This window comes from Formica exsecta, unplaced genomic scaffold, assembly GCF_003651465.1.
Source record: "Formica exsecta isolate Colony F162 unplaced genomic scaffold, ASM365146v1 scaffold125, whole genome shotgun sequence".
NCBI lineage: Eukaryota > Metazoa > Arthropoda > Insecta > Hymenoptera > Formicidae > Formica > Formica exsecta.
Window position 1 is genome coordinate 60,869 of NW_021848584.1, and position 12,612 is coordinate 73,480.

Below are 12,612 nucleotides of genomic sequence, written 5' to 3' on the forward strand. Positions count from 1 at the left end.
AGCAGGAATCCTGAATACGGGTGACAGGGCGGGTGCGCTTTCTTATGACCAGATGTCGGCAGTCTGTCCATAACCGGTTCAATCCGGTATATACTGCGCATAAAGCAACGCGCATCCCAATTGACCAGTCCGTAGTTGGAGCCGTGTACTTGGGCCAATAGTACGACATCGTTGAGTACACCGTGCGCTTCTTAACGTCAGTCTCGTCGTGGTGCTCCATCTTCGCACGTCTTGTAACGTCACGTCGAAAGGTCGGCGCGTATCGAGCAGACAATCTGCGCGGGTCGATTGTCAAATCGCGTAAGGATTACGATCGTTCCGATTACGCGCGTTCCCTGTAAAACGGGACAATCTCACTCGCGTCGAGGTACTCGTGGTGAACGCGTTTAAAGGCCGCGCGAAAGCTGCAACTCTTCTTCGGCACTCGGATCCCGCAGCGGAACTCGCGTAGAAAGAGGTGAGTCCCAGTGAGAACCTTCCCTCTTCACGCGCCTACATCCTGGCTCTTTGTCTCCCTCTTCATCTGCCATCCCCTTCGGAAAAATCTCCATCACTTCGACCTATCGATCAGAGCTACGTCCGTGATAATTTGTCTGTGAGCGCACGCGGAATCGCGTTGATAATCACGCGTCTTATCACGCACATCGATGTCCCGCGCTCGCACGCGGACCTCATCGTCATCGTCGTCCGTTGACAGAAGCTAAGAACGTCGATCGGTGACGTCGTGATAACTCGATTGAGTCATGCGGCGCTGCAACCACGAAGGTCGAACCTGGCGCGCTAAATCGATCGCGCGTGAACGACGACGCGCAAACGATCTCGCGTTAACGTCGCCTCCTAGGCGGATTGGTCCCATCGGGGCGCGAAGCGGTCGCGACTGTCGGGAAATGGGGTTACACTGGGACGATCGATCGTTCCTAGAAAAACTAGACGTCGCGGAATAATACATGGTCGATGCCAGTCCTCGATCAAGCATAATTAGCTGGCGCGCTGTTACGTACCGCGATATAGAGGGATTAACCCTCTTTCTGTCTTTTATCAGTTCTCCTTATACTTTCCGAAATTTAAGTATTGGATGCTATTTTATATAGCCTAGAAAAAGAAATTATCTGAGTGATGCATGTGAATAAGATCACTTCCTGTTCCTAAACTTTCTGGGAACTCGGTATCTATAGATCATATTTACGTAACGACTTTCATGAACCAGTCGTTGTTGGTAAATTTGAAGTTTAGTAACTACACAATATTAATTGATAACTTCTTAATATTTTCAAATGCTTAACATGTTTTATAATATTCCTAAAATTTTAAGTTGAATATAAAAAAAAAAAAAAAATAAATTGCTTCATTAAAAGCCATAATTCTTTCTTAATTTTCTCAAAAGAATTTTTACATCTCTTCTTAAAAGAGAGAAGTAAACAAAAACCTCTTACACATCTTAGTTCCTATCAGCGTCCAACAATTATTTGATCGCAGACGTAACAGCTTGCAGCTGCTTCGATGACGCTCGAAGCGTACTGGATCGATGCTACGTGTGAATTGTAGGATGGAAAAAAGTTGCTGGATACAAAAATAAACTGTCAGACGCATTAAGATTTCTCATCTTATTGGCAATCTAGTCTTTACTTTCAAAGCTACATGTTAAATTCAGCTTTGACCGTTATGCGCCTGTATATTAACTTTGATGGAAAATATTACATGCTAAAGTGGAGCATAAAGTGTAGAAATTTTTCTCTTTAAGAACGCATGCACGTTATAAAGCTTTATCTTACCGTTTCAAACCACATTAAAGCAAATTAATGAAGCAGAACAGATCAACGATTCAATGATTTTCAGTTACCATTTTATAAATGTACGCTTTCATACACACACAGAACAAAATTGAATTAACAAGTCTAACGTGATAATCTCTGAAAGATCGGATAATTGAAAATTTCATATCTAAAGATATACTTCTTTTTATATAATTACTATAACAAATATCTGTGAAATTGATTTGACAAATTAAATAGTATCAGAAAAATTTATTAGATAAAATTTTTAATTGTTACACACATACATTTTGTAACAGTTATATATATAAAACACTCTTTAATTTTATTTGATATTTCTAAATTTTTATATAACATTTTTTTCTGAATTTTATATCTGATATTAATGACATGTTGCAAACGATCGATCGTGCATAATCGTCGTGATACTCTGAATTTTTAATCGCTTGAATCAGTTGTGGATCAATAATAGAGATATTGAAAAGAAATATTGGAGATAATGAATAAATATTTTGTATTGTTTATTATATTATCGATGCTAACATTTTCTTAATGAAATAAATTGATTGGACGATTCGAGTCGATGTGAAGTCGGGCAGTGTCGGACGAAAAATTAGATGTCGAGAAACGGGGTTAACCCCGACGTTACACGCGAGTATCTATGCGAAAAATCAATACACGACTCTCCTGGGACCCGCTTTACAACACGCGCGCGGAAGTCCATCAGTGAATTGGTGATCATTGCGTGAACCCCAACAGTGACATGCATACATATTTTGCCCGGAAAGGTCCTGGCCAGATCGATTTCCCGTTTGCTGGCGCGAGGCCGTAAGCAAGTCGAGCTCGCAGCTGATCCAGTTGCATTCGGCGCCATCGATATTTGAAGAGCTTGACTTTAGAATGATACGCTGCTTGACTTAAAATGAGATAAATTGAAATAGAAGGTACTCCCCCAAGAGCGTGTCTATATCATATTTCTTTCATATTTCTCGCGGATGATTTTATCTTATAAAAATATTGACGACTTGTTCATTTTGTATATTGTATATTATCCAAATTTTCAAAAGTTTCTATAGATCCCGTTCTATTTAACATACAATTATCAAAGAATTTTTTAAAGTAACAAAATTTGCGGTATTTTTGATCGTAAAATGATTGTTTAGGTATGAAAATTCTTTGCAGTGTTTTGCTTTAATGCTAATCACGCAATAATCATTCATGGCGCTCAGTAATAATGATGATAACGATAATCTCGTAATACATTATGAAACAATTTTTTTTAACTAGCGGAAATCATAATTGGCAGGAAGAGATAATATCAGATTAATGTTACATATATATTATTTTTCATGCCCGAAAAGATTTTTCTTTAGAAATAAATTACGATTTTATTTTTACAATTAATAGTTTAGAGTTTAATGTATATTTCAAAGTTTTTTAAAAATAATTTGCTGTAATAAAAGCTTTAAATATAAACCCAGCGTAAACTAGGTTCTTTTTCGGATTACGATTCATCGAACGTCATATAGACTAACGGCTACACCCAATGGGCTACACCCATATTGAGAGATATACGTGCGTGTGTAACGAATTAAACTTCTCTATGTGCTTATCGATTATTATCAACGATGTCAACAAAAAACTGGAGAGGGAAGGATAAATGCGTGTCTCTTATTTTGATCGATAGATCGACGAAGTGATGTTAATCGCAGACAAAGACATATTTACCCAGTACAACGATCCTCTTTTGCATGTATCTGTCTGTTTCTCTCACAAATTTACGTCACGTTTCACGTCAGTCTCGCAATTAGCGATTGATATAGTTCGGAGAACCTATCAAATTATTTTGTTGACTTTTACTTTATTCGCACGCGCTTGATTAACTGTTAAAGATAGTTGATTAAAAGTAAACACGACAATGTTGATATTGTTTCATGTTCGCACGTTTCCTGTTTATAAATATGTTTCACGAAGATGCATAATTAAATAGTTTAATTGGCATGTCGCCATGCATGATTTTCTCGATATACAACGAAATCGATGGATTTTGTGCATGTCGACCATCATACCATGTGACACGCATCTTCATTTCTTACATTTTAGCGAGGACGATTCTGCGAGGCATCGACAATAACGTTTTCGATCAAAGTCGTACAGTAAGATAAGTCTAATTATAAAACAGCAGACGCGCCTTAAAACTTCCACGTGTTCTGCCTGTATATTTTTCGGTTGATTTAGTTCTCTACACACAAACATAATATAACTTAAAAATATAGTTACATAAATATTTAATCGAATATCACATTATTAGTAAAAGTTATTGAAAAATTTTTTTTTTAAATTAAAGATTTTTTTATTAAATGTAAATTAATTTAATAATTTTTATATTCATGTGTAGCTATTGTTAAAAATACATTTCAAAATACACATCAAATTAATTTATATTACAATTGTTAATTAATATATATGTTCACTATCGCATATATGTTATGTAAACGATAAGATATAAATTAAATTATAAAATGTAAATTAAAACTGCGTTGATTTGGCAAATATTGCAAAAATGAACGACAACCAAACTTACGGAAACAATAGCAGCTTGCTCGTTTGTTTAGTGAGAACGACGGAATTGTTTGTTTTTGTATGCACTTTCGTAAATAGAACGCGATTTCATGTACATAGAAGTTCGTGTTAACGATTGAGTTCAAAAGAGTATCTTTATACTTTTCATTTATACTTGCACAAATCCGGATTCCAAATACGTTTAAATTGGGGCATGACTGCAACTGTTTACATTAGAGATTATATTAAATGCACGATGGGAAGAGAAGTTATATGCAGATAGTTACAATATGAGAAAGTATTTAATCAACTCATGCAACTGTGCTATTATTTCTATTTATTTCATTTATGTAGTAACTGATTTCTTCTTTACACGATTTTATATACAATTATCGTACAATATATTGCAAATATTTTTTGTGAAAATAACATAATTGCGTGTACGCACGAAACGGAAACTTGCAAAAAAGATTAAATTATCGAAAAAAACGCGAGAAAGAGAATAAATAGAAAAATTCAATTAATATATAATTAAAACAATGATGCAAACGATAATAACATTGAGTGCTTTTCTTGAAATACAAAACTTCTATAATCACTTGCTTCGGGACCTAATAAAATTTTATTGCAGTTTGTATTTAATAGATTAAGAATCAATAACATTATTAAAGTATGTTATTAAAATATTATATGTGTATGGTAAATATGTTCTACTTCAATAATAGGAAAAATAAATATTTTACAAAACTCTAAAGTTTAATTAATTACAATCTAGATAGAGTTTGCTAAGAAATATATTATCAAAATATATGTGATTATTCACAAATCTACCAGTTTGTATGTGATATAATTAGAAACAAAATTGTGTATCTATCCCTAAACAACATCCAACTTTATTTGTCCATTTTTTTGACTCTGTACAATTTGTCAGGAAGAATTTTCATCAGAAAAACTTTTATTATTTCTTATGAATAATAAATACTGATCTTAATAGTTGCTGATAAAAATGAAAATAAAACAAACACGATATGTTTTCGCCTATAGAATCTAATTATCAATTGCACTTTGATTAGCTCTTATTATTGCTCATAATCAAAGATAAAAAAACTGCTGATTTAATTAGTCACGGCTATTGATGCAATTATTTCATTATAAAATTTTTCTCAAAGAAATCAATATATATCAAGTACGATCGAACGATTGTCGATGCCTCGAATCGCGCTGCGGTCGGCCGTCACAGGATCTCCTTATCTTTGTTTTTTTCTTTCTTTTGTTCCTTTGCCGTTCGTTTGCCTTTTTGACGTGCGATATTGGCATATCGGCTTCGGGCACGCCTATCATCATCAGCAGCAGCAGCAACGCCACAGCTCCAAGCGCCTTCGAGGCGATTCTTCGCCGAGAGGGCAACTACCTAGACGAAAATCATCGTCCTCGACCAGCACGACGATCAACTAGGTCGTGTCGGGTGAGGAACGACATCGCGAACGAGACAGGACGACGAGAGGTCACGCCATGCCGGCAGGTATTGGCGCTTCGTACAGGTCGTTAGGCGACCTGGGCGAAGATGTTTACAAAAGCACAACCATCGTCGATCAGACACAGACTACTGGCCAGAGCATGCTCGAGTCTGTCAAGAAGGCTTTTAGCTTCGCCTCTCCAAAGGTTGAGATCCGGAAGAAGGACCCGTTGATCGAGGACCGTCGCGAAAGCATCTCGATTGTCTCAAGGTAATGCCTTAAGCAACATTGTCCGGAAATATGGGGGAGAAACCGGTCAGCAGGTAGGAATACGGTCGCGGGATATATCGTGTCGCTGTTCTTCAATCTTGAATCTTGTTGCCCTTTCGAACACTGATAATTTATTACGAATTTATTTAACGCAGTTTATTTAAGAACGCCAAAAAATTGTGACATTTTTGCTGAATTATATTGTTTCTTACATATCTATATAAAAAAACTGTGTTATGAATATATAACTTATTATAATTAAAACATGACGTTGAGAGTTTTTAGTTCTTTAGGTAAGATATATACAATATACAATATATATTTTTTAAATTTTATATATATACATTATTTTTCACGAAATGGGAATTGATTTGCAAATCTGGCTTAAATATTTTGCTTAAATTATTTTATCGTTTTATCCACTTTAGTACAATAAAAGTTTCAACTTCAAATTGAATTATATTGTGCACGATTTAATTTTGCAGTATTTATTAATTGTATTAGAAAATTATTTGCGATAGTTTAATAAAATAAAATACAATTTAGTTATAAATAATAAAAAATAAAATTAAAAAAAAGAGATAAATATACTTTGGAAAAACATACTGCTTATAAAATATGCTTATTAAGTTAATGTTTTTTCTGGAATAGTTCAAAAAAAAAAAAAAAATACAATGATAATCAGTAATTTCTGACTTAGCATACTTTTATCAGAAATTATGCAAATTGTGGGTTACATAGAGTTTATTAACTTGATTTTCATAAAAAGATCGCATTCTCTGCGAAAAAATTACGTATTCTTACGGCCAACTTACTTTATTAGATCATTTTTAATCGCAAAAGTGGCTGGAATTTTGCAAATCAAAGAAGTACATTATAATTTGTTCCCGGAAAATCGTCTTGAATATTATAGGAAAAGTTCTATTTTATCTCGTTTATATTAACTCAATATATATTAAGGATATTGAGTTTAAAAGCTCGAATACATCATCAACAATAGAATAAGTGATGCAAGTTGTTAAGGAGTTTGTGGGCAACGAGCACTTTGAGATCGAAGACATATCAGGGCATGGTTATAGTGCTTTTGTTGTTAGTTACTATGGCGAACAGGTTTCATGAAATCAATTGTAACACTAGCGATGCAGTTTTCACAACTTTCGTTGCATGTTCATAGACTGGCTAAAAGTATCTCTATTGTAATATGTTGAATTGTCTATTAGAGAAAAAAAATATAAAGAATAAAATATTACTGTGCATATAGAATATTATATAAAATATTAAATAACATAGTTTTATATTCTCTTTAGTAGGCGTAATAATGTTATATAATACGACTACATGTGTTATAATAAAAGTAAGAATGACACATACGATGACACTAAAATCTTAGTAAGAATAAAAGAAATCCTCTTCAATATGCAAAATTGTAGATTTATGAATTTGAAGATAGAATGATGACTTGAAAATATATTAATTAAATATGATAATATCGTTCACAAATACGCAAAATATAGCTTTCTCGAATCGTTACATGCATAAAAAAAGAACCACGCAATTCGCATTATTCCAGAACGTTGACCAGCAAATTCTCTTAATTTTTTACTTCCACTTTCGAGATTGTTTTTTTTTTTTTTTTTTTAAACGGTATATAACAAACACATGTAATAAAAATAATATTTAGGAAAACGTATCTTCTCTCTTATAATAATTATACTCTTTTATATTTTTAGAATCTATTTTTCAAAAAATTTCATTTTAATATATAAAACTTTATGTCATATACATAATTTAATACAATATAATTACCTTTTGAAAGTTTATACATTTTGACATTTAGACACGCGTAATTAATGCAATCATATTCGTTTCTCTTAATTAAATGTTTGAAAGCATCATATGTGTATATGCTATATATATATATATATTGAAAATAGCCGTCTTTAGCAACGAAAGCGTTAACCGTATCGAAATAAAATAAATAAAAATATTTTTTTGCAAAAACTAAAAAAATCTCGCCACTGCCATATAATGCCATATAATTACACTAATGCTTGCAATTTAATCATCTTTAATATTAATATACTAACGATTGTTTACTTTGATGCTGCCCAAAAGTACTTAATGTCTATTTGTCAAAATTAACATTTTTTTCAAAAACTGAACAACTTTAACACATAAAATCTAACACAAGTCAAAAGATATCCCGCAATTTTGCTGCGCGCATGGAATTGCTCGGCAGCTTTAGTAACCTCTGCTGTTATTAAATACGGTTCGTTTTCCCCACGGAAATCAATAATTACGCGAGCTGTTTGCACATATATGATACACTAATAAAACGAGTAAAAAATTTTCGAACGTATTTCACTGAATTATTCGATTGAGAGGATACACATGGAGCATAGAGAGCAGATTTGTAAAGATAAAAATTAACTGACTGTGATCATTCAAATAAAAAATTAGAGATATTGATTTTGTAAAATATTTTGTAGAATACTTTGTTTTTGGAAATATTTAAATTTGTCTTGTATAAACTGAATCGGTTATAAAGCCAACGTCTCGTTTTAGATTAGTAGATTAGTAAGTACGGACTAACTTCAGGATCGGACGTTAAAGGCACTGCTATTGATCAGTTCGTGCTGAAGGCAAGCGAACCAAAGGTAAGTCGTGGCACCTGAAAAAGTTTCTTTTCTTTTTTTTTTCCATGCGCTTCAAGCCTCACCCGCACGCATCAATAACACTAGCTTCTCGCATCCCTTTGTCTAAGCGTGACTGCAATCATCGTTATCATCGCCGCTTGGTTTATCGTTGTTACTATCTCGTTATTATTATCATCTTCTCTGTTGCATACATGCGATCGGCCGTCTTCCTTTGTCCTTGCAACGCTCGAGTTGCGACCGTTCGCGTCGCTTCACGACGCGCGACGGAAACGCGTGCGTGGCGGAACCGGCTTCTCGAGTCAAGTGACCAAGGGCGATTAAATGCGAGCGATCGAGGGATCCGGGTATTTGAGTTTTTTAAAAATAATAGAATATGTGAAGGTTTAGAGCTCGTATTCTAGTCGTACGTTTGTCTCATGATTCTTCAATTTCAATGTACACTTATATTTTGTTTAAAAATCTTGCACGGAATGTTATATAAGTAAATTTATAAACTACTGTAAAACATATTTATTAATTATTTATAAGAATCCAAAAATGATACGAAGATTGAAATATCTTGTATACAATATTGAATGTTTTAATTCTTAAAAAGTTTGGTATCTTTAGTTAAGACAACAGATGATATGTTTTTATTATATAGTCATTAAAATTGAAGTACTACCTTTTTATTTTAACCCGAAGTTTAATCCGATTTCTTTTAAAGAACTATTTATTCAAGTGCGCAATATCTGAATACGAGATTCCAACCCTTAATTTAATTGACCGTAAAAAATGGGGATCTTTATGGTAATTTTACATTCAAATGAATCGTATGCTAAATGTTGGAAATCGTTAAATTGTAGAACAAAGAGAAGCCGATTCTTAAAGCGATCAACGTAGAATGCTAGCAAAGGCAAATTGACGCTAATATGACACTGCTATTTGTTTATTGTGCTAATTGTTTTTACGATGTTACGAGTTTTCTGTGTGTTGTGACGGGATAAAGGCACGACATATTCCGGTAGGGCCGGGCCCTATGATTATTCGCCGCCATTTTGTTTTAGGGAGAGAAACAAGATGCCGACAGCAGCCACTGCCGAGGAATCTGCTCTATTGGGGTAAGTTTTGGAATAAGAGGGAAGAGAACTTATAGAGAGACCATCGCGTAATCGGTACTGTTCCCTATCTTTCAGCAAGTATTAAATCGTAGTTGCAATTTATGCTGATGCGTAGATACGTAGTAGGAGTGCGATATAGTTGATATTAACCAAGCCTACGCATTGAGAATGTAGCCACTTTTTATATTATTCATTTACATTCATCTACTCTGAATCGTTTCATCCTAATAGCATAAAAATTCGACTCGTTTGATGCAGAACAGCTAGGAGTGAGTAAAATTGCAAATTTATTCTTATATATTAAAATTCCGCCTAAAATTACAAATTTAATCAATACGATTTCGTTATAACTAACGAAAAAAACGAGCTTTAATATAGAAATATTGATTTGAGTATTCCATCATTAATATTTGCCATATAACGAGAATAGGCAAAAATAATATCTGCGGATCTCATTTGCAAAAAGATTAGAATAGATTTCTCTAAACTAGAATATATATTAGAACACACAAAATTTTAATATGTTTCAAAATATAAAAATAAGCAGGAATAAGATGTTTATCGTCATGTTCATAGGGTTTTTCAATTGACATGAGCGATTGACATTGACCTTAATGTGTTCATAGCGCCGAGTGACCAGATCATAACTCGCAATTGTATTATTAAAATTTATTATGCGCTACTTAGCGGTACAACTGCGTAATAACCCGTAATGGTCATCAGCGAGCGAATTATGGATGCTTCGAGATGTATAATTGATTGAGATACAGGAACAATTATAAAAACATTGCAACTGAAAATGAACATTGTTCTAGATTTTGTCGCGGTAATTGCACTGTACATTATGTAAAAGTAACGACACAGTACATTACTCTAAGCTCTGACAAGAAACAAAGCCGTAGTATAGTGCACAACGGCAGCAATATTGTTCTTTTATATACAATATTGGTTAAATAGCATCACTTAATGAGTGACCCAGCTGCTATTTAGAGCTGTGACCCAAATTCGAAAGGCTTACGAAACTTAATTGTTTAAGACAGTTTAACGGAAGTTCCAAAACTTTCGGCTGTTTAATAGAGCTACTTTATGATTCTTACAAACTCGCGTCGCGTTGTTGGTGCCACTTTCTAATTTAAATGTAAATGTAAAATTAAAGTCACAAATTTTGCTTTAAGATTATCAAGTTTTTCTTCTCAAACTATGAATTATATATACTTATCTTACTACAAATTTTTAAAAAATTCGACAAGAAATTATTGCTTTACAAAAATGTCTTAAAAGAAAAATGTTCTCTTTGATTAATCTTTTATTTTTATTTTTACTAATTTAATAAAATTAATGGAAAATTAGCGCATTCAATACCATTTCGTGTAATTGTTAAGAATCTATATTATTTAGATATAGATAATTTTATATATTTTTACTAGGTAAATATAACATAGATTGTTTGAATTTTCTAGAATACTGTAACAATAGATAACAAACTTATATCGTCAATAGAAAGTGTGTGGCCAATATGCTCCCCTTTTCTTCAGGCGATTTCCAAATTAATTTTGTGATAAAATTAAAAATAATTATAAGTAGATTACAAATGTATAAGTTTCAGAGTATAGTCTTTTACCGTTCCAAAAAAATGGACTCCAAAGATTTCAAGTCCGACAAATGACACAACATAAACAATAAAAAATTAAATTTATAGAAAAAAACATTTTTATTGTAATTTTTGTTGATATCAAATATTATATCATACAAACTCTCATTAGGGATGACAAAATCGCAGTTGTAGCTATATGATATGAAACCTTTGGAATCTATTTTCTTTGATACGCTAAAAGGCTACATTATGAAACTTATATATTTGTAATCTATTCATAATTATCGTTTATCACATTGGAAAACATCGCTAATGGCAATTTGGCTGCATTCTTTGTCTAAAAAGATACAAAACAATTAATGACACGTTGGACTCGATGATGCTTTCGTCTTGTATAATGCTTTAAATAATTTAATATAGGCGACGCAAAGTCGACTAGGCACAAAACTTCATAAGAAATTAATGTTTCAGCTAACGCGTTCCATTCTTATGACTTGTATTTCTACACGTTAGCACGAAATCATGCACTTTTTCACAATATTAATTTTTTAGATATAATAATGGAATTATAATTCAAAAAATATATTTACGAGTTGTTACAAGATGATTCACATCTTAAAGAAACCAATATAAAAATATTGTGTAATGAACTTAATGATGTAGCATATCTCTCACTCATTATCTCTGTTTAATTATCCTATCTTTATTTAGATAAGCTACACGTTTTTTTCTCTCTTTCTTCTTTAAATTTATTTTAACGCAAATTTGATTCTGAGCAAATTTTGGACACATGTATTACTTCTTTAAAAATATATAAAAATTTTTGTATTTTGTATTATTATAAAATAAAGAACGATCGTAAACTGACTGTAATAGATGACAATGATAATTATGACGTTTAAATTTATGAAGAATGTTATTCGTTGAAAATGTGTTAATGTGCTAAACAAGCAAACATGGAAGGGACTTTAATAGAATGTAACATTTCACGTAATAGCGAGCTTAGGAGCTTACTAAGGTTAACGATGTAATTTCACTATGTCACTCTTCGTTCGTACCATCTTTGGACAAAGATGTTCTACTTGTTAGGATAAAGGACGAGGCCATACGTCGCTCTTGACTAAGTCCTCACAGCGAAGTAATTAACGTTGAAATTAGAATTAATTAGGAACCATTAAGACCTCTTTCATATAAACCTCT

General features: G+C 32.9%; 1 protein-coding gene across 9 annotated transcripts in view; it reads left to right on the plus strand.

Moving 5' to 3' along the window:
- LOC115245675 (protein NDRG3) overlaps nucleotides 1-12,612 on the plus strand; it is a 37,300-nt gene that overhangs the window by 2,808 nt on the left and 21,880 nt on the right. For 2 of the 9 annotated variants that reach the window (XM_029824094.1, XM_029824097.1), the window contains exons 1-3: nucleotides 119-457; nucleotides 5,682-6,061; nucleotides 9,765-9,818. In XM_029824094.1, the coding sequence (XP_029679954.1) occupies nucleotides 5,847-6,061; nucleotides 9,765-9,818 (269 nt within the window). In that variant the 5' untranslated portion in view covers nucleotides 119-457; nucleotides 5,682-5,846. Of the gene's footprint in view, nucleotides 1-117; nucleotides 458-5,681; nucleotides 6,062-9,764; nucleotides 9,819-12,612 lie in introns of those variants that run through there. The other 7 variants (XM_029824095.1, XR_003885581.1, XM_029824096.1 and 4 more) reach the window with 7 other exon arrangements.